The sequence below is a fragment of the Leiobunum rupestre genome, chromosome 7 (assembly GCF_980474605.1).
Source record: "Leiobunum rupestre chromosome 7, qqLeiRupe1.1.hap1, whole genome shotgun sequence".
NCBI lineage: Eukaryota > Metazoa > Arthropoda > Arachnida > Opiliones > Sclerosomatidae > Leiobunum > Leiobunum rupestre.
This window is the reverse complement of record NC_143390.1, coordinates 7,387,426-7,410,704: the sequence shown is the minus strand read 5'-3', so window position 1 is coordinate 7,410,704 and position 23,279 is coordinate 7,387,426. Positions and strand designations below refer to the sequence as shown.

Here is a 23,279-nt window from a genome sequence, read left to right as displayed (position 1 = left end):
TGCAATCCTCTACGGGTCCGTACAGATTTGAATACTCACCCTGGTGGCCGCCGTGAGAAACTTTAAAAAAACACGGACTAAAAAAATACTTAAAAAGTACCTTTTTTAGTCAGTGTAAAGAATTACAGCTACCATTATATCAGATATCAATTTAGTTCAAATTAAAACGTCAAAATGTCGATTAAGGAGGCTTTTACCCAGTGCAATATGTTTCTAATGAACAAGCCTAAAGTGAAGGATAAATCGGTGGTTTGTAATTTGATTAAAAGTAATATAAATTCAAAAGAATTTACAACATCACAAACTAAGACTGTTAAGCCTTTGACCAAAAGTTCAAATGCGGCAACTCAGTGCTATCTCATGCCTTTAAATTACAATAAAAAGATCAAAACTAATGATAAATTTACAAATACGGTTGCTATTAACCCACCCAAGATTTCAACCAAAGTCGCTTGCACACAAACAATAATTTACAGCTGGCCACCTTTATTCGAAGAAGTTATTAAAACATTAGAGCTTCAGTTTTTTTCAGAATTGTCTTATCAGGTAGGCTTTGATTTCTTAGCTAGTTATCTCAGTGATCTGATTTTTAAATAAAACTTTAATTTTACAATTATTAGATGAAAGAAGACCATAACAACACATCAGTAATCCAAATAACATTAAAATGTACTATTGGCTTACTATCGGAAGATTTTGTGGAAGAACCTATGAATTTATTCATATGGCCAAATGGACACTGCATTTTTAATATTCTTTTCAAAGAACCAGTCAAGTTCAACATTACTAAGGATGGTGAAATAGATTTAGGTACTTTAATTCATACATTTAAAATTATGACGGGTCAATTGGGCCATGTATTTTGTCCCGGTATTAACCCCATGAAGGTTGAAAATGTTAATTGTTTATTACCAAATTGCTTATCTGTAATGCATTATCCATTTAAACGGTGTCAATCACACAAATGCGAAGTATTTTACGAGCATCTGAGAGACCGTAATGCAACTGTTAGAAATTGCCAAAAGATACAATGCAAACACTGCAGGTATGCGAGTCATAGTATCGCCAAATCCAAGAAAAGAAAAGCTATGGAATCGCCGAATCTAAAAAACAAACGGCAAAGGCTTTCCAGCAACTTTCCTATTAAGTTCCTAACTCCAAAGAGCAAAACAGTTCGTGCATCTCGTATACGGAATAACAGATCTTTTTTGAAGCTCAAGGTATGTAAGTTAGAAACTGAATTAAAGATTAGAACGGTGAATTTGAATAGCGAGAACTCTACTGAAATGTCAAACATTATGGAAATTATCAATGAAAAATTTGCATCAACCCTCGAAGAAAGTTTTAACTCAACAAGTAGCCAAACTAAAGAGATTCTTAGGGCATCATGGGAGAAAGATTCCGCCCAAAAGCATTTATCAGACCAAAAAGATTTTTTCTCACAACAACAGAAGTCTCTTACCTCTACTCACATACGTGAGTGGAATGCTATCACATTAAGGATAGCATTAGCAGTTTGTAGCCGTAGCCCGGCAGCTTATGAGGCTTTACGAAGTTTTCAAATTTTAAACCTTCCTTCTGTTTCAACATTGAAAGAAAAAACCAGAAAACTTAACCACAAACCTGGAGTGAATGAAAATTATTTAGCCGAAGAGCAAACTAAGTATGAAAAATTTAAAACTGAAAAACAACGTAAGGGTGAGCTTGTGCCAACCGGATTTGGAATTATAATTTTTGATGAAGTTAAGGTCATTGATAAGATAATGTGGAACAGTAAAAATCATGAGTTTGTTGGATTTGCAATGGATCAAAATGACTGGCCGGAATTAACCGATATATATAAAGATGCAACACCCCAAGCGCCTTCTCCTACCAACTACATTCTACAATATTTATGGAGGGACTTAACTTCCGGAGTAGATGTGATTGGCCCATATTTTACTTCGGCTCATACATTTCAGCAAAAGAAAATAGTTACAACTCTTTACCAGACCATCGAGGCATTCGAACTTTACGATTTCAAATGCATTGGAATAGTATGTGATGGTGCCGCAGAAAACTTGGCTTTTATGAAACTAACAATGGGAGTGAATGGAGTTTTTGGGTTCAAAACTAGAAGTAATGGAGCGCATGATTTTTCAATCAACCCAAGTTTCTACAATCCATTTGTACTGACACCAAGACTTATACACTGGATAGTGTGCCCATCCCACCAACTAAAAAATTTAATAGGACAACTATATGCATCTCGGGAAGATGGACCAAAAGATTTCTTTAGAAATGGCGTCTCGTTTGGTTGGAAGGACATAGAAGACGTCTATAAAAGAGACGAGGAGCGAATGAAAAATGGACAAATGAGAGTAGCCCGAAAACTTTTAAAAAGTTACATAGACCGTGATGCTTGGACTCGGTTAAATGTAGCTCCAAGTAAAGTCCTCCAGCAGGAGGAGGTAATGAGTGAGCTATATGGATTCGCACATGGTGAAACTAGCTCTCAACAAAAGAGGAACAGCGCAACAGAAACGTACAATTACCTAAGAGCGTGTAATCAGTTGTTCGAAAATGGAGCACTTAGAGCGCAAAGGGTAGAAGATATGAATTCTAAAGTTCTAGAATCAATGGAAAAGGGCTATCTGTTTTTCGAGAACTGGGTAAAAGAAATTCTGAAAGAAGATCCTGACATAAATTTGAATAGTTCTAAACAGACTACATTCATTTCTTGGCAAACCTGGGACTTGCTGCGCGTAATGCATTATGGATTTAAAGGTTTAGCGGAAGAGTTTTTTAACCTTTGTCCAGGTTACTTCTTATCATGTATACGAATCACCAGAAGTGCAATTGAAAGTTTGTTCTCGCAAATAAAGTATGCAGCCGGTGGTAAAATTACAAGCGCGTCTTATGTAAGTGGACGAAAAGCTGTAACAATTAGAAGAAATGTCACGGGAAAGAACTCTTCAAATAAATATCACCGTGATCAGTTAATTTTAATTAATGAGGCTGATTTAACCATCAATAAAAAATAGAAACAACAAAATGTATATGACTTTTAGTAAATTTGTACTTTTTATTGTAAATTTTAAAAGTAAGCAGTTTATGAACTATTAATTTTGATTTAAAATAATGCTAATATTAATCCTAGTCATAAACAAAATCATTATTTTTCTTGTAAATTTTAAAAGTTAACAGTTAGCATTAAATGTTACGTGACTTAAAATAATACTAATGGTAATCTTAGTGATAAACAAAATCATTATTTAACCTTTTCTTCTTATTCCTAACAGATCTTTTGATTAATATATCACAAACTTCAAATTCTTTTATAGGCTTTTTTTTTAAATTTTGACTTTTAGGTTTCTGAAATTTTAATGACTGTCCTGCAATTGTGTTAGGTGACGTTTCTGATAAAACTAGTTTAGTGTGAGAATGTTTATCGCAAACTTCAAAATCATTTAGAAGCTTTCTTTTCTTCAAATCTTGACTCGTAGTTGCTACCCTGAATTTTGGTGACTCTTCTGTAACTTTAATAGGTGACTTTTCCGATAAAATTGCTTGTGTATTAGAATTGTTATCACAGTTAAATTGCACATTTGAGGAACTTGAAGGACTAGTTATTGTTGGTTCTACCATAGTTGAGGATGCCACTTGTTTTTTTTTTCTTTTTTCTTATCACAGACTTCTTAGTGGCAGATTTTTTGGCTGTTTTCATGTAGGCAGCCTTATTTTTCTTATTATTTGCCTTTTCACTTTTTTCTTTTAAGCTGAACAGCTGGTCTCTTAAGGTATGACCTCCTTTCCCTCGCTTTAAATGGCTTGATACAAACTCTTGAATCCTGGCGTGGATCATTTTTCTTGTCCATTCATAGTAGAAATTGTCTACTCCTTGTTTTTCCCACTCTATTCCGTCCGGCAACGCATTGTAGAAAAGCTTTTTCACGTCATTTTTTTCCAGCATAGAAAAGCTTTCTTTGGCAGATTTCTAAAATTAAATATTTTCATCAAATCTAGAAAGTCAAAAAAAAATGAAACTATGTAAGTGTTCCTAACCTTGATCATCTTCGATCCATACTGTATCAAAGAATTTCTATTGGCAAATTCACAAACCCTCTTGTTTACACAACGGATAAATGGTAGAAATATTTTCTTGGGAAAAATCATTTTTCCATTATCCCTTATCTTTAGATCTAAAGGCAAGTCTTGCTTATCAGAGTCAGTCATCCGAATGATTGCGGTACATTTGAGTAGGTTTCCGTCTATCATTCTCTTTTTAACCGAATGTTTTAGTTGGATACTCGTTAACCGAGTTCTATTCGATATTTCCCCCAGACAGCCACCACCAAGCTTAAGCAAAGCAGACTCAGTTTCATCGACAAGATTAATTAAACCCACATTACACTCGGCTTCATTTTCCATATCATTGACGCTTGGGTTTAATTTTTCTGGGAATTTCTCAAGAATTTTACAAAATGTTAGTGTTTCAGTCGTTACAATGTTCATTAACTTCAATTCATCATCTCGATTATGACTAGATGCATTTGGTATGTTTACCCGCAACATCCTAGCTTTATTGAAATAGTTAACGGTCAACTCAGCCATGGCTTTATTAGTCCGAATTTTTGATAGGTCTTGTTTAGCTTCGGGTTCCTCTGTTCTCTTTTGTTTCTTTGGTCTTCCACGTTTTTTGGGAGTTGCTGGCCTAAATTTGTCCTTAAGGCGTTGGAATAGCTCAAGAAGATCCACCAAGTATTTTTGTAAAGTAGGAGATTCTAATAGCGTTAAAAAAACCTGCTTTCTTGACGCAACAAACGGGCGGTTAAGGTTTTTTAAATATCCTATCAATTTATCACGTATTCTAAAGTTTTCTTCCATTATTTAAAAAGTTAAACTACTTTCCCACTGCATACTAAATGATACTACAACTTCACAATCTATCAACTAGTAAGCCTAGGTTCGCAGACTATAATACGTTCGATTATTTGACCTTCGTTCAACTGGAACTATTTCATTTTTCACTCACTAGATGGCATAATACTCTACCCGGCATGCATTCAAAAATATACCTTGGCCGCGGGTGGGTTGAAATATTTGAATGCTTCCTTGTCACCCTCCCCTAGCGCTGTGGGAAAACGCCTCAGAATAAAAAAGCAGTCGCTGATAATTTCGGTTCATGTATTTCTGATCTTACTAAAAGCCGTTGCGGCAAACAATACAACGACCATCAAAAATTCAAAGCGCACAGCTTGCGCCACAAAAGCAAAGACGATGAGAAATATAAGTGTAATTTTTGCGGGAAATGTTTTGTGCAGCGTTCTTCGCTTAACACGCATTTACGTATACATTCGGGAGCCAAGCCGTACAAATGCGCATTTTGCGATCGGTGTTTCAGCGATAGCTCAACGCAGAAGAAGCATTAGCGAACCCACACCGGCGAGAAGCCATACCCGTGTCGGTTTAAGTGCGGGAAGAATTTCACCCAAAGTGGCAACCGCATAAGACAAAATGACCATTCACAAATCAACTTAAAAACATTATATTTAATTTATTAAAGACCACAAACAAAATTTAATTAGCGATAACAATTGGACCACTATAAATATAAGGCAGACCTAGGTTGGGTTTTTAAAATTATTGTATATTTAAAAAAACAAGTTGGCAAGCCAAAATATACCTCTCCTCGGAAGCATTGTCCCTAGTGGTATTAATTTCTCGAGATGACCCTCTAAGTTATATCTCCCCAATTCAGAGTTATTTACTAATAACGTAATCCCGGTTCAATCCCGCCCGGTATAAAATTTTAATTTGAATTAAAATAATTGAAACGAAACAACCGATATTAATTTGTTCAGAATATTATAAATTAAAGTAGTTACAACAGTGAGTTAGACGTACTAAAACAATGCACAATTGACTTTAACCCTATTTACGGTACAAGTTTAGCAGTTAAATATAATACGAAGCCAATTTTAATGAAAGAAATATCTACAGAGGGTATTTGTATTTTTTTCGCTTACGAAATACTTGCCGCATAGTTAACGCTCATTTTATTTCAACGTTCGCCCGATCAAGATACCGTAGATATCTGGTAGTGGACGACTCGTAGACTGTCGGAACCATCCTGTTGACGTTGTGACACATACCGCATGAAAAAGACCAAAACCGTCCAATTTCCAATATCATATAATGACTCGCACACCCAGGATATCAATGACTGCATTAGGAATCGTAGATATCCAAATATCCACACCACCAAAAAACTTATTAACAAGAAGCGAAAAACTTACCATTCACAAAGCACAGAAAGCCACTTGACTAAACGTATATCAATAAATGACCGTAGAGGGAATAGTTAGGGTTCTTTATAAATAAACACAAACGAACCCAATTGATGAACTGCATTAAACATCTTAATCAGCCGAGAAAACGTTTAAAATAAATTACGACCGAGATGAAAACCAGACCAACTCGATATGTTGTTAATAAATGAATTATTAAGCTTAAAAACCAATACGCTAAACCTAATAGATAAGAATATACGACTGAAAAAACTAAATAAATTACAAAAAACTAACGGGTTCTACCCTTTATCTTAACTGCTGACTGCGCTAAAACAAGATTTGACCATTAAATATTTTGACAATGCGACGTATACACTTTGAAGGTTCCGTCAAAAATTATCCTTTCCCAAACGTAAAGGTTCTCAAAACATTAATACACAAAAAATAAGTAAAAAGGTTCCTCCAAAAAATGAACCATTTTGCGGAAGAAGTAAATAATTTTAAAAGAATAAAAGATAAAACAAATATACAACCGCAAAAATAAAACGTCAAATAATAGAAGAAAAAAATCTTTAACTCCATTCATTAAAAAAACCCTAAACAAAAGTACCAAATTGAAATAAAGCAACTTATTATATTAAACAAGATTAAGTCTTTATAATTTTTTCGTAAAAAAACCACATTAGGCCTTCACAATTTCATTCGTAAAAAAATTCAAGACTTTGTTAACTATTATGCTTACAATGAGTGTCTTATTTGCAGTATAGCTTGAAGTTATCGTTGGTTCTGTGGTAGAGCGCTCGACTGCCTAATTGAATGGCCCGGGTTCGAAACCTGGGTGACGCATTTGTTTTTAATCAAATGAGAAATCGCTAAATTAGAATTTCTTCGATGCAATAATTTAAATCTTCCACGAAATCTTGCTCTATTTCAATTAAACCAAAATTTCGTACTCTATTAAATACGCTTTCGATAAAGCTGAAGGTCTAATTTTCAATGAAACGTAATAAGTGTCGGTGATTCTGTGGTAGAACGTCCGCCTGTCAAACAGGCGGTCTCGGGTTCGAAACCCGCCCGATGCGATCGCAAATTGATACTAAGACGAATACCGTGAACAATTGGTGGAAACCCTGCCATTGGATGTTGAGAGGTAGCATTACACTCAGCACTCGGTCAATAAGAAAGAGTTGGAGAGTTACCACCCGTACATACACACCAAAAACTCAACACCCACAAACGTCATAACAATAACACAACATTACCACCCTACACATAAACATTACAATAGCGAAATATCCAAACTACTTAATTAAACCTGTCGTGACGGCGAGCGTTGACGAAAAAAAAACCACCAAACCAACCCCGACTGCAAATTAATCCGTTGACGCTCACCGTCCCACGGTGGTTTTGCAAACACGGTTTTTCGACTTTGTTCCCTAATTACTAGCAACTGCGAACGCAGAGATCTCGAGAAACTGCGTACGCAGTGATTACACTTTGCACCGAAAATGCGAACGCGTTCGCAGGCCTGACAGACACACAGACCCACCCACAGACCCACAGACAGACACGGTCGTTGTATAACCCCTCCTAGGGGACTTTGTCCCCTCGGAGAGGTAAAAATTATGAATTTATTCTTAATCTAAAAGTAAATTTTAAAATATTGTATTTAGAACATTTTTAAAATTAACGGTTTTCCAAGTATTTTGAATTTTAATTCTATATTGTGACAGTAATATTTATTTTAAACAGTATTTTCCAAATTTTATTTCAAATTTACGTCAATTTTTAAAATTCTACTTTACAGTGTAACTTTTAACCCCAAAGTCTTTCATTTTTACAAAATGCAAATAAAGTGATTTCAAAAAAAATATTTTTTGTTATAATGTTTGCACAAGGGAAAAAAATTCAAATTTGCCGAAAGTAACAAAATGCTTTTTGCGAAAGAAAGGCAAAAAGAATTCCATCTCGGCGGCCAAATTTGATATTTTTCGAAAGTAATAAATTGCATTTCGTAGGACATTTGAAATAAGCGTGTTCACAATCGTCGATTCCTATTTAGAAAGTATCATCATCAAATATGTTTACCGCCAACCGTTGAGGAAAATAGGGTTTGAACAACTTTCACCAATTTAGGTTTGGCGCGTTGCAAACTCTCTAAGAGTGTTCAGAGCCGAATATAGAACAGTAGCAGACAACTAACCTGCTTGACCTGTTTCTAGTGACCCAATGCTCCTAAGCTTATTTTTGCGTTTGTTATTTATGATTATTATTATCTTTTGGTATCTTTTATCGTATTTCTTTGGCTTGTTCGGAAACTAATCTCCACTCCCGTTCGTATCAAGTGACGTCATCGCTCCGTTGGAGAACCATTTTCGTAGGAACTTATCAGTGGGGTGGCGAAGTGGTTACCACTCTCGCCCAGCAGCAAGAGGAGCCGGGTTCGATCCCAACTTGTGGCACCGAGTGCAAACTCCCCGAGTTCCACAGTTTCCAATTTCAATAAACACTTGCTGAAGTTAGGGAAATAGTTAGTGAAGGCTTAACTTGCACTTCCTTCACAATCTAACACGGCCACCGGCAATTGGCGTCACAAGTCACTAGTTAAATTAAGCCTTTGTATAAGCTTAGCTGATCATTATTATTAGAATTTATTATGAAACGTGTTCCTTAAAATGGTGCGAATCGACTCTTCAAAATCTCCAAGAATCCTTTCATGATAAACTGGTCAAACCTGGTCACAATATATCAGTTGTTCTAAAACTGGTGGGGTGACATTTTCCAAATTGCGCCAAAACACAAAAACAGACAATAGACCCATGATGAAAGTTGGGGGGCCGAAAATTAACATTTGTACTTGGCAATTCAGCATTTGGACCGAACATCCGTTTCCTTACTTCCGCCTGTATATTTCAATGGCGGTCACGTGGTTCAAAACGTCACAAACAGGATGTTCCATCAAGAGGTCTTACTTAAGCCTCGTCTGCGGCCCCTCTTTTGTAATGGGTCTCTAGATCACGTAATACTGACCTCGGCCATCTTGGATTTAAGATAGCGGAACTATCGCTAGCTTTAGTACAGCCGGTATTTCGAAAATGGCCGCTATTTTCGTGGACAAATGAGGAGTGGTTGCTGCTATACTTATCCGACGTATCTCTTGTAATGTTCAAAACAAATCAACATTAAAATACCTGTAATTTTCCATTTTAAGTTATATATTCTAAACGTAATCCCTTTTGAAAACTATTATGAGTTTCTATACGGTAGCTTTCTAAACATAAGCAACTTGCTGAGGTTAACGATAATAGCAAGTGTAGTGACAAAATCGACACCCAATTCTTTTTCCCCCCTTTTTTTAGGTGGATAAATGAACATCGATTCATTAGTTAATGAAGAAAAATTCATTTTATATTTAGTTCAAATTAAGAAGGATAATTCTAGCTAATTTAAATCCGAAAAACGAAACTGAAGGCGCCACAACATGGTAGCCACATTGACTAGGTTTATGTTCACCCCCCCTTTACCTCCTTCCCGTTTGACCCTAGTTTTCCGATATTTCTTAACTATATGCCAGAGCGCACATTTAACAATCACCCGAAGCAAATATTCGGGAACGGGGTGTCCCTGTGTTAATTAGTCCATGCTACAATAATGTGCATTTTAAATCTTTTGGTGTAACTCAATGGTGCTCAAAGGCTTGAACGTTTTGTGAATGTGGATTTTTTTTTAATAATAAAAAAGCTCTAAGTATTGTAATTTCTACATTTCATATCATTATGCTATGCTTAAAATAACCGTCTTTGGTTTGGAGATTTTGTACTTGACGGAAAACGCCAACGAAATTAACTTTCAAAATTTGGGGAGGAACCAAAAAGTTCGAGTGAAGGACAAATAAATATCTTGCGATAAACGCGGTTCTAAATTTCCATGACAACGAAACCTTAATTCGGAATACGAACTGGAGGAGCTTATCAACGCTGATGTCTTGTTTACTTTGCGCAATCGTTGATTTAAAATGAAAGAGTTCTGGGAATCTGAATCGAAGTTTCGGGATGGAGATTATCAAGGGGTTTTTCCTGAGGCCCATTTCCAAATAATTATTGAAATAATGATTTTGCAAATAGATGATAATAATAATCAGCTACACTCTTAAAAACGTTGGGTTAAATGATTTTGGTTATTTCAATTTTAACTACTTTTTGAGTAAAAAATAACCCAAATGTAGTTGAAAATCTTGAAACGCAAAATTTGGTCTAAACAAAATTAGGTTGTTCTCAAGATAATATAATAGCAACCCAAAATTGGGTCATACTATCAAATTTAAAGTTCCCACGCGCCAAACACGATATGAGCTTCGAAAATGTGTCCATCGAACTTGTAGTCTTTGGAAGAGTGGAAATGAAAAAATTGCGCCATTCTTGCATCGTTTCCATGAAAGGATTATTAATTTTGGATTCTAAAGGTATATAGAATATTTTTAATTTAATTTATTATTGATAATTTAAATTTTTCCCATATTTTAATTTTTTTATTTTTGTTGTGTTGATATTTCAGCGGAAGAACGTAATGAGCTCCATTGTTTAAATTTATTGCAAATTGCCAAGGCCATACGATATTCTTTCCATTGTGACAGAGATGGGCGACGCTCAGTGCGAAGGGCTTGCCACCACCCTCCTACGCATTGTAACCCGGCCACCTGTTTAAAGGTATTATAAGTCGTTAGATGACTTAGGCCTAGGGTGGTGCCTTGGGTATTAGCGTAGCTGATTATTATTATTATTAAATATTTGGAATACCCCTATAAATTACTATAAAATAAATAATAATAAAAAATTACTATAAAATAAATTATAATAAATAAATTACTATAAATAAATTATAATAAATAAATTACTATAAAATTAATAAATTACTGTAAAATAAATTATAATAAATAAATTACTTTAAATAAATTATAATAAATAAATTACTTTAAATAAATTATAATAAATAAATTACTTTAAATAAATTATAATAAATAAATTACTATTAAATAAATTATAATCAATAAATTACTAAAAATATAAATTATAACAAATAAATTACTATAAATAAATTATAATAAATAAATTACTGTAAAATAAATTATTATAAATAAATTACTGTTAAATAAATAACTAAAAAATAAATTACTGTACAATAAATTATAATAAATAAATTACTGTAAAATAAATTATAATAAAATAAATTACTATAAAATCAATTTGTATAAAATAAATTTCTATAAAAGAAATTGTAATAAAATAAATTACTATAAAATCAATTTGTATAAAATAAATTTCTATAAAAGAAATTACCATAAAATAATTAAAATAAACAAACTATAAAATAATTAAAATAAATATACTATAAAATAATTAAAATAAATATACTATAAAATAAAAAAAATAAAAATACTATAAAATAATTAAAACAAAAATACTATCAAAATTATTGAATTCAAAAATCAAGGACCATCTAATTGAATCAAAATTTTCAATTTTTAAATGGCGTATATAACACTGCGAAAATAAATTCAAATCAAATATCTGTTTCTATAAATAAATAGTTTTTTTAGAAACTAAAATGATTTCATGTAGAATTACCAGGGAGTAGAACAATGTTGCTCTTCACATCACGAGACGAAGCTTTATATGAAGGTTTTTTTCACGCGTGATTTGCACGTGCGTTTGAGGCTTGGCCCTTGACATTAGCTCGCACTCGCAGACTTGTTGAAGGTGAGCTATGACGTAGAGGGCAATTTTTTATCGTTAAGCTCCTCCCTTCGTGCGTAGTTTGGTCATAAGTATCACCGCCTACCGACTGAGTTTTAAATTGAATATATGAAAGTTATCGCTGCTGAACAGCTCAATATACGCTGTTTACCACGAAAATTACAAGGAAGCGGCCATTACTTGACGCTAAATTTTTTTACACCGATACGTCGTCTGCTATAACGTCTTCGCGAGTGTGTAAAAGGTCGGATTCGGGTAACGAAGTTTTAGTTTATTTTTAGGGAAAGTTTTAATAAGATGGTGAAAAAGGCCCCTGTAATTCGATATTGTTCGGTAGTGAATTGTACAAGTACTGATAGATATTTAAAAGAGTGGAAAAGTGGTCTTTGCGATTTGAAAAACCGATGCTCAAGGCTTAGGAGTGCCAAGGAGAGATTGTCCATGCTGCGTTCCATATTACTTTCATCTATTCCCTACAAATGAAGCTGACAGGCTCAAATGGTTATATGCTCTTCAAAGAAAAGATTATTGCCCCGGAAAAGATCAGTGGTGGGTTTAAACGTATTTAAATATAGAATCAAATCATTTAAAATCTCTTTTGTTAGGTATGCTCTCTTCATTTCGTGGATGGGAGACCAACGAAGACTCATCCGTATCCTAGCATTAACCTAGGTCACAATTTCAAATGAACTCCGGGTAGACGGTTACTCAAAAGAAAAGCAGCTGTCTTAAGCATGTCCGAATGTACTAGCAAATCAACTTCAGATGTGTTTTTGAATTCTACTTTCAAGGAGAATGAAAGTGGCCAACCTAATTTAAGTTGTCAGGGGGAACTCAGTTTTAATTCAAGTCGGTCAGAAGAAACTAGTTTCAATACCAGCCTTGAAGTGCAAAGTAGTATGGATGTATCTGAGGAAATATTAACGAACGTGTTTTGCTCACAAGCGCTGAAAGTGTTACAAAGAAGAGCAATACTAATGAAGTAAAACCATGTAGCTGTGAGGAGAGAGTAGAGACTTCTAGTGTTGGAACACAATGGGAAGACTTGACTTTGTTAGATCATAGCTATATGAAGCAAAAAGACCCAAGTTTTTGCACTTCGAAACACAGCGTTGGAACACAGCTGAATATGCGCGACTGCGAAGAAAGGTGAACTACTAAGGATTGTAAATTCTTTACGAGTTTAGATATTCTGAAGTTCAACTATTTAGTAGCTATGATAATGAATTTTAATTTAGAATTAATATGTGGTTTGAAAATAGCGGATCAGTTACTTCTGAAGTTAAGGCTTAATTTGCTCTTCCAAGATTTAGGGCGACGGTTCCATATTTCGGGATCACTCGCTGGACGTATTTTTAAATTTTGGCTTGATGTCCTATATGAACGTATTACTGATGTGGTATGTTGGCTCCCTAGGGAAACTATTAGAGGTACACTTCCACACGCATTTAAAGTCAACTATCCTAACACTACTTGCATTATCGACTGCACTGATATATTTACACAAAGACCCAGAAAGTTAAGACCAAGGGCAATTACCTACAGTAACTATAAGAGCCACAATACTGCAAAGAAACTTATTACAATAGCTCCATCAGGTTACATAATGCATGTATCACGATGCTACGGTGGGCGAGCTAGTGATAATTTCATTACCCGGGACAGTGGATTATATAGCTTGCTCCGGCCAGGTGATGAAGTCATATCGGACCGAGGTTATACTAATCAAGAGGATCGAGATTTCTTGCAAGTGAAATTAAATATTCCAGCTTTCACCCGCAATGAACAACAGTTACAAGAAGAAGACATAACACGAACAAGAAGAATAGCCACCGTTAGAATAGAAGTAGAAAGGGTAATAAACAAACTAAAATGTTATAGAATATTGCAAGGTGTTTTACCTTTACATTTTTCCAAAAAAAATAGTCAAAATTGTATTAGTTTGCGCTGCAGTGTGTAATTTACAACCATCGATAAGTGGTAAAAAAAAACCCGAATATTTAAACAAAAACAAAGCATAACTGTACCTTCAATCAGATTTATTAAGAGTACTTAAAAATTTCTTTAAACTATGTAATGTTAATTTCCCTTTACCAAATGTATCTACCAAGTAAGGTAACATATCATTAAAATAAATCTTACGCATTCTCATTAATAATTCTATCATAAATGTTTCGTTGTAATTAACGAGCACCCGAACAGATTCATTAGTAGTATAAACAAAGAAATGGCACACTTTTCGTTTTGTACAAAATAATTGAGTTTGTACTTGAATGTAGTATCCATTTTTTCCCGTAGGATGCAAATACAGATCTCCATTAGGTTTTTTCCTAACATCATATTTATTGCTATCAACGAGCTTCTTTAATTCCTGCGTGGTAGGGCATTTGGTTTCGAAGATTTCATTGTCGCCAATTAAACCATCAGGACTAGCCGACAACCACGGATCTTCTCCGGATATCATCGTTCCAACTAGATCAATTTTAAGACCATGAATGTCCTGATAAATGTTTCTCGCTATCGGTTCCAAGGCAGTGCCATTCCTGGTAGCCTTGTTTCCATGAAAGTTGGAAAAAACATGGTTTTTTAGAAAGTTTTCGGTAGATGTAGTACTGCGCTTGGGAATGTTTTTAGCAGTTGAAGCGGTAATCCTAATTTTTCTGCATTCTTTCCATAGAAACTGTTTCATTTTCTAACATCATAGCTTGTGCCTGATCTAGCTCTACATATTTTTTATAAAATTCTCTGCAAGGCTCACAACTGATTGCGGATATAATAATTGGTTTATCACAGTTAACTTTATGACATCCGTGTTTAATATTTTGACTAGAACAATTTAAGACATTTTGGTTTTCCCTCAAGCCAGAAACAGTGGGTGGTGAAATAGTGGCATTTAACGTATCACAAATAATAGAGCCAGGAGAGTAAACCAAATCTCTTAATAGGGAAGCTAGAAATTTGGCTTTACAACTTTCCTGAGTTTCAAAATATGTGGGTTTTTTAAATATCTGTTTTAGCTGTGAGTTTGAATTTTCATTTTTAAAAGCTATCTCCGAAAACCTTTCAGGCTCAATTTTTCTTTTAGAAGTGTTGTTCCATGAATTCGGTAAACTCGTGCATGAAGGTCCTTTCAATCGTTCGCTGTTCCAAACCTCTACCTTGAACATAAGGGCAGCAACATGACTACAGACTCGATCCAAGCCTGCCATTCAGGAATATTTTCCAGTTAAAATTTCACCAGCGCTGGTACTAACAAACCAAGCCTTATGGTCACTTTTTGAATGACTTTGGGAGCGACCAACAGCTCCACGACAAACAACTAAATCATTGCTTAGCTTCACAGAAAATATTGTTCCAACAAGTTCACTCTCAAAATAGTTCATAGCATCCACACTTTTTCTGGCATTAGCTGGTTGATTATCACAGGCTACACTTTCTAATAGGTATTTTCTAATGCCGGGAATTGAAACATTTGGCCAGTGATCAGTTGATTCCACCCAGTCTTTATCCAATATCCTTTCTGGATTCTTAAAAGTCACACATCCTGTGAAAAATAATTTTTAAATGTCTAGTTTAAAAGTGACAAAAAAATATGGTCTTATTAATAACATATTAATCTATCATGATCATCCAATGAACAGTTAGATAGAAGCCTCGGACAAGGCTTAGAGAAGAAACGATTTTTAAAAAAATATTTACAAAGTTATAAAGATAATTAAACTTACCAAAATGTAGCTGATCTTGAGCCACAAAATCTATTTAAGTAGTTTTTCTAGGATAATTAATTAATGTTAAAAAGTATAGGAACGTATTTTATGAACGACTAAAATTGCCCGGCTATATTGATAATGCATGTAGATGAGCTTTATCGTCTGCTAGGGTAGCGTCAATCAATGGTGGTTTCAAACGTGCTTGTGACGTCGAAAAAAGGGGCGGTGACCTCGTAAAAAGCGTATAAGCTCAACCGAAATTCAAGTCGTCTGCTATTTCCTTACATATTTAGTTGACGGATATTAAGGCAGATGGCGCTATATTTCCATAGCTCGAAGCCTATTAAACAAAAAATAGAAGTAAAAATGTTTAGCTTACGTCACAAGACAGTTTTATTAGTAAAATCGTAGCACGTGCGATTTCCACGCGCACTAGAAAATCCTAAATTCCCCGCGACTCAGTTACGGGCTCGTAGAAATGTTAAAATAAGAGGCAGTGTTGTAAAAGAAACAATAAAACAAGAAGGCCAAGTTACTTTATAAAAAGACCTATTCTTCCAGCTTGCTTTTTAAGACTCAAATAAGTCGACTCTATATATAAAGCTCCAATAACAGTTCATTTTGTCTTGAATATAGTTTACAAATAAGTTTACAAGAAGTATAGTTTACAATAAATGAAAATAAACTGGATTTATTATACATTAAGAGATTATCTTAAAGGTACACCTCTTCAAATTCAACAACCTTTCTCCTCTCTGCATTAGCCCCTCTGCGCAATTCCCGCAGCAAAAAATATGCCTGCAGGGTCTGGCCATTCGACTTCGTTCTTCTACGAGACAAATACGGCAGCGTAGAAGTTCACCCATATTTGTTGCTACGGTCGCATTTGGGCTGCTAGGTGGAGTTGGAGCACGAGTATCCATAAGTTCATCTGGAATCCAATAAGGATCATTAATTTCTAAAAGAAACTGTGGCGTACGCAAAACGTTATTAGCGGTGGCAGCAGCTGGTCCGTGGTTAGAGTTAAAAGTGGCAGGAGCTTGGCCAGATGTTGCGGCAGCAGCTGGTCCGTGGTCAAAGTTTGAAATGACAGGAACTTGTGCAGAGGTAGAAGGGGCAGGAATATCGTCCAAGGTAGATGGGGCAGGAATTTGGTCAGAAGTTGAATTTGCTGGAAGTTGGCCAGAGGTTGAGGTGGAAGCGGAAAGAACTTGCCCAGGGGTGGCGGCAGTATTGGAATCATGAATTTCAAAGACCATGGAAGCGGCGGCTGTACCACGAACGGCGATGGCATCTGCAACGCGAACGTGGCCGGCGCCTTTATCTTGGGCGGCAGAAGCATGGACGGATACGGTAGGAACTTGGGCTGCCACGACAACGTTAGCAGGTGACGGCTTCCACAGCGAATGCATCTGCAGTTGGAAATTGAACGGCGATAGCATCTGCAGGCGGAACGATAAAGGCATCAGGAATATGGACATCAAGAGCATCTGCTAAAGGAACTTGGACATCAAAGACATCTTCTAAAGGAATTTGGGCATCCTGGGAATCTGCTAAAGGAACTTGGGCATAATGCGCATCTCCAACAGGTGGAGCGATAGGGAATTCTGGCCTAGCAAAAGCCGGAGGGCCACGATAGCACATTTGTATTAGAAAGTTTTCTATGGAAATTGATCCAGCAACCATCCTCTGAGTTGCGACATTTATCGCTTGGTCATTTATAATATAGATGCCCTTTTTTCGCCTTCTTATTCGAGTTCCCGGAATCGCTAAAGAAAAATCCGCTGCTTAGCTACCATCTATAGCTTTAAGTTTCTCTAGAAACAAAATATTTCCAGTGGACTTTTTTATTAATAGCTAGCTTAAAGGGAGTATAACCCATGCAGGCCCTGATTTGCTTGCGAATCCTCTACGGTCGTGGCGTGCTACTCTTTTTCCACGCGCGAGACAGAAGAGAGCGTGACGAGTTTTGAAGATTTAAGTGTAAATGAGCTCTGCGGGGGATTTTATAGAAGCTCGACCTTCCCTGCAGGGGTTCTACTCTCTTCAAGACGATTTCAATTACCTAAAAAGAAAAAAAATGTTTGGATGAACAGTTCCAATTATTTGACGAATTCGGTTGTGAAATGACTCCATGTTGTTGTTAGTTCTTCGGAACTGACCAAAAACTGAAAATATTTCAGGAGTATACCCTTCCATCCATGTATTCATAAAATACAAATGTAGTTGAATTAAACTAAGAAGGTCGTTATTTTGAAGTATTATGCCATCAATTTTTCTTCGTATCATAGCTACTGCTCCGGCCATTTCAAACACCGGTAAAAGTGCAGTGGCCATAAGCATCCTTACTATTCGGAATACACGGACATCTCGGACGTAGGAGTTTTGAAGTCCAAGGGTTTGCACCTTTCGCCATATAGCCTATTGAATAATTATTAAACTCTTAGCTGGTCATTAATTAGTAACATTCCGCGGAAACAAACACTAAATAGTGGGTTAACCAAAAACGTTTATGAGGCTCGTTTTTAGTTCCACATGATATATATATATATATATATATATATATATATATATATATATATATATATATATATATATATATATATATATATATAGTTGACTTGTGAACTGTCGTTGTTGGCGTCCACATTTGCAACACTTTCCATATCTTTTAATCCAGTAAACAAATCAATACCATTTTTAAATTCCGTTTCATTTTCCATTTATATTACTGCTATACATCTACACTGTGTACACGTTTTACGCACGCTTATAATTTCGGATCCGTTTTACTTTTAAATTTCGATTCTTTTTAATCTTTATTACTGCTATACCTCTACATTGTGTTAAAGTTTCAGCTCTGTCAGGTAAATACGGGGCGCAACATCCCCCTTTTCCGATTGTGGGCGTTGATTTACGCACTCTAATTATTACCCAACTGAGTGACTTAAAAATTTTATTTATTTTTTAAAGTACGTATTTACGTAATCCCTAATGGTGTGCCAGGTTTCGGTGCCCTAGAAAAATTAGGGATCCTATGGGCGCCGCTTAAACCACATTACCGCTGACGTTCGTTTTTGCCTTACGTAGAGACTTTAGAGTATGAAACTTCCCAAAAAATCTCCCATAGCAACTAATAAATTAGTTTCTATTGGATTTGAGTTACGGAACTTAAACTTTGAATATAGGTAAAGATGGTAACGTTTTGCACTAGGCTCAAACATATTAACACGCGCCAAGGCTTATAGAGCCTACCTCATCGATGTGGAACTAATATCACGGCCTTGGACGGCTTGTTTGTTATTGTTAAGGAAGTAGAAGATTTATCCCAAACTTCCGACGAAGGTTATACTGACTTTAAAATCGTCAATTTTTATTTAAACGTTTTAAGGGGATGGGGGGGGGGGGAGGGTAGTGACATCTTGAATTATTTATAAAAACTACCTCGGAAGCAATCTTAAAAATCTGGCGAGTCACATGATGTCCAATGGACGAGATGCCAAAAATCTTAAATATTATCTGGATACAACTTAGCTAATACTGGGGAAGAGTCGACGATGCAAAGATCTAAACGGTTAAGGTAAAAAAGGTATATAACGTGCCAATTCAGTCAATTGTTTACAGTGGCAAAAAATGGTTACGCGTTTTTAACTTAGGTGGAATAGGGACAAGGAAATTATTATAGAACTTCGGTTTGCATAAAATTTGCGATTTTAAATGAGTATTTTTAATAATAAAAAGTGAAAGAAAATTTTGATGTTTTTACCTGACAAAAATGAAAGTAGCAACCGGAGACGGTCAAATTTTCACCAAAAACAGTTTGAAAACTCGTCAATATTGCTCTTTCAAAATCCGAAATAACAAGAGTTGGTCGTAAAGTGGGAAACCTTTCCCTGAAAAACCTCAGAAGGGCTGTATATGTCTCCACTGTTTTCATTGTGCATAAAGAATATATCACAGGGAATAGCTGTTGGTTAAAAATATTATTATATTTAGCACTAAAAATTATCCAGAGCTAAAGTTCTAAGTCTGTGTTTTTAGAAATTTTTAAATTAGCAGGCCATTCAAAATTTATCTCGAGAACCGTTAGATTTAGAAAACTGCTTTCAATTATAAAAGTATGTGCATCCCCCCCTATTTTCCCAAGGCCCTCAAAACACTTATCGGTGTAATATACACTTTATCTTTTATGGTGGATCAATGAATTTCACATAATTTTTGATTTTGTTGTCACTACATTTGATACCAATAGTCCATTCTATAAATTCTCATTTGGTCATTTGATCGTTCGGACCAAGTGAAGAACAGCGTTTCTTCAACACAGCTCGAAATTAAAACAACAAAAGGAATAACTTCAATTGATCTTCAATATGTTTGAGGCCCCTTAATCTTCGAAGGCCTGCTATTTACGCCACTGTCTGGATTTAATTTAAACTTTGATAAATGAAATCCGAAAAAAATCGCCATTTGCATACGCCTTATATTAAAACAATATAAACTAGCTTCACTTTTTAACATTTTGACTTAACAACGCAGTTAGAAACAAGTTGGCCAGCCAAAATATACCTATACTCGGAAGAATTGTCCCTAGTGGTATTAATTTCTCGAGATGACCCTTAAAGATATATTTCCGCTATTCAGAGTTATTTACTAAAAACGTAATCCCGGTTCAATCCCGGCCGGTATAAAATTTTAAAATAAATGAGACGAAACAACCGAGTTTAATTTATTCGGAATATTATAAATTAAGTAGTTACAACAGTGAGTTAGACGTACTAAAACAATGCATAATTGAATTTAACCCTATTTACGGTACAAGTTTATCAGTTAAATATATTACGAAGCCAATTTTAATGAAAGAAATATCTACAGAGGGGTATTGGATTTTTTCTCGCTTACGAAATACTTGCCGCATCTTTAACGCTCATTTTATTTCAACACTCGCCCTTGATGAAGATACCGTAGAATAGCTATATTCGATATCTGGTAATGGACGACTCGTAGACTTCCTGTTGACGTTGTGACACAAACCGCATGAAAAAGACCAATACCGTCCAATTTCCAATATAATATAATGACTCGAACACCCAGGAAATCAATGACTGCATTAGGAATCGTAGATGTCCAAATATCCACACCAACAAAAAAATTATTAACAAGAAGCGAAAAACTTACCAGTCACAAAGCCAGTGGCGTAGCTGATGGTCCGCAGGGCCCGCGGTGCGGGGGGCCTCGAGCTTCAGGGGGGGGGGCTGCTAACGATAAAGAAAATTAGAAAGGGGGGCCACATAGAGATTTTTGCGGATGGGGGGGCTCTGAGTTCTCAGCTACGCCACTGCACAAAGCACAGAAAGCCACTTGACTAAACGACAGCTCTTATATCAATAAATGACCGTAGACGGAATAGTTAAGGCTCTTTATAAATAAAAAACTAATAGAAAAATATTATAACGCAGTCAAGCAATCAGACTTCAGTATCAATATAATTCATAGAAAAATATTATAACGCAGTCAAGCAATAAATTAGTTCAAATATTTAGAAATCCAGCAATAGAAAATATAATATTAAGAAGCGCAACACCTTACCATTCACATATACGAATTTTCACGGTTCGAATGCTTGTCCGCTTTTAAATGTTTTTATTTTATATAATGCCAAATAAAATTTTTATTATAACCAGTCATGAAATATCGTGTCTTATCATTAAATAAATTTTTTAAATATCTTAAAAATAACCACGATTAAAAGTTTTAAAATTAATAATCGATGATTAAACAGTTAGCAAAAAGTCATTGTATAAATATTTGAGGTTTTTTATACAGCGTAACAGGAATCAATGCCTTGGCGGCAGAATATCAAAGTCCCAAAACCGGGTCCCGATTTATTTCCCGACAGATAAAACCAAATATAATAAAAATAAAACAAGAAATAGGTTCTCCTCTGACGCTATCGCGCGATTCTTACAGAATTAGAGGTAACACTGCCCGTTTGCCTTTGAAACGAACGAAAAAATAGTTCTCTCGGTACCCCGGCCTTATCGAGAAACCAGTATGACGTCATCCTCTTCGCTTTTGCCGCTCGCCGTTCGGATTCGCAACTTCGAAACGCGTCTGAGAATGGAGAATACATGGTATTTCGAAAGTTGCGTGTGACGAATTGCTCTCCGTAAAGTATACGTCCTGCCTTCCACAGGCCTTATCTCCTTACGTAGACTCGTGTATATACCTCGCCTAATATTGAAAAAACCCAAAAAGTAACGGTGCAATCAATGGCTCAACGGTAAAATGTCCGTTAACTAACCGTTCGATCCGGGTTGGATTCCCGTCCACGGCAGATTAATACTAAAATAAATAATTTTACGTTTAATATGAAATGTCGTTCTATTTAAATATAAATCAATATTTATTACTCTATGAAGCGTATATTACTCTATTAATTAGTAATATACGCTTCCGATAAAGCTGAGCTTATTATTTTCTTTGAACCGTAACACGTATCGGTGGTTCTGTGGTAGAACACTCGCCTGTAATGCAGGAGGGCTCAGGTTCGAATCCCGCCCGATGCGATCGCAAATTGATACTAAGACGATTACCGTAAACAATTGGTGGAAACCCTGCCATTGGAAGTTGAGAGGTTGCATAACACTCAGATCACGGTTTGTCCTAAAGTCAATTAAAAGAAGTAAGAGCTAAGACATACACACTCAACGCCCATAACCGCAATAGCACAAACTCAACATTCCCACACTACACATAAACCTTACAATAACGAAATTTACAATATAACTGAGTTGAAACCGTCGTTACGGTGAGCGTTAGCGAAAATCACAAAACATACACACACACACACACACACACACACACATACACACACACACATATACACACACACACACAATATAAGCCTTAAAGACTTAGTAGGTATTACAACAAAACCCGGTCGATGCTTTTTACTTTAATGTAATTTTTTCGATGACGGTGTATGGGACAGAAAGTTTAAACATTTAAACCTTTTTAAAACCACGCAATTGGCCCAAAACCGACCTAAAGGGTTTAAATTTCTTGCCTAACCCAGTTTGAAACCCAAAGCAAACCATATTAAACCCCAAGAAAACCCTTTTTTCAAACCGTGAAATTATTTTAAAAATATGAAATAGCTCTATTTTGGGAAACATACAAACAAAATGACTCACATAATCTCCATAAGCCAAATGGATGCTGACTAGTTGTCTGAATGGGTGCGGGCAAACTTTAAACGTCCCATCCATATGGATTTCCTCCACTCTACTTACGTTCTCGTCCGAAAATCCAGGGGACACGAAGACTAAAAGGTCACCTCCCCTTTCTGCTTGCAAATGACCAGCGTAAAAAGGCACGTTTTGGGACTTCCATCCATAAGATGGAAACTCCCGCAACATATGCACCACTTCTACCACCGTACGAGGTATTGCAGGCTGGGATGAGCGCCTTCGTTTTGTATAAAGTGTTTTCAATTTCAGCGAACCCAACAGCTGCATTTGGAAATCTGAACAAAAAACGTCTTA

The 23,279-nt window shown here is 35.6% G+C and overlaps 2 protein-coding genes across 2 annotated transcripts in view; both read left to right on the top strand.

The window, feature by feature from the left end:
• Nucleotides 1-23,279, top strand: part of LOC149934329 (uncharacterized) — a 79,585-nt gene that overhangs the window by 1,907 nt on the left and 54,399 nt on the right. The window lies entirely within an intron of this gene.
• On the top strand, nt 12,524-14,520 carry LOC149934330 (uncharacterized). Its single transcript, XM_090154363.1, has 6 exons — nt 12,524-12,574; nt 12,631-12,697; nt 12,791-12,956; nt 13,022-13,174; nt 13,442-13,880; nt 14,425-14,520. The coding sequence occupies exons 1-6, from the start codon at nt 12,524-12,526 to the stop codon at nt 14,518-14,520; spliced, it is 972 nt and encodes a 323-aa protein (XP_090010489.1).

Coding starts and splice junctions, on each gene's coding strand:
- LOC149934330 (XM_090154363.1), top strand. CDS start 12,524: ATGGTTATATGCTCTTCAAAGAAAAGATTATTGCCCCGGAAAAGATCA. Junction 12,575..12,630: donor TGCCCCGGAAAAGATCAGTG/GTGGGTTTAAAC, acceptor CTCTTTTGTTAG/GTATGCTCTCTTCATTTCGT. Junction 12,957..13,021: donor GAGGAAATATTAACGAACGT/GTTTTGCTCACA, acceptor AAAACCATGTAG/CTGTGAGGAGAGAGTAGAGA.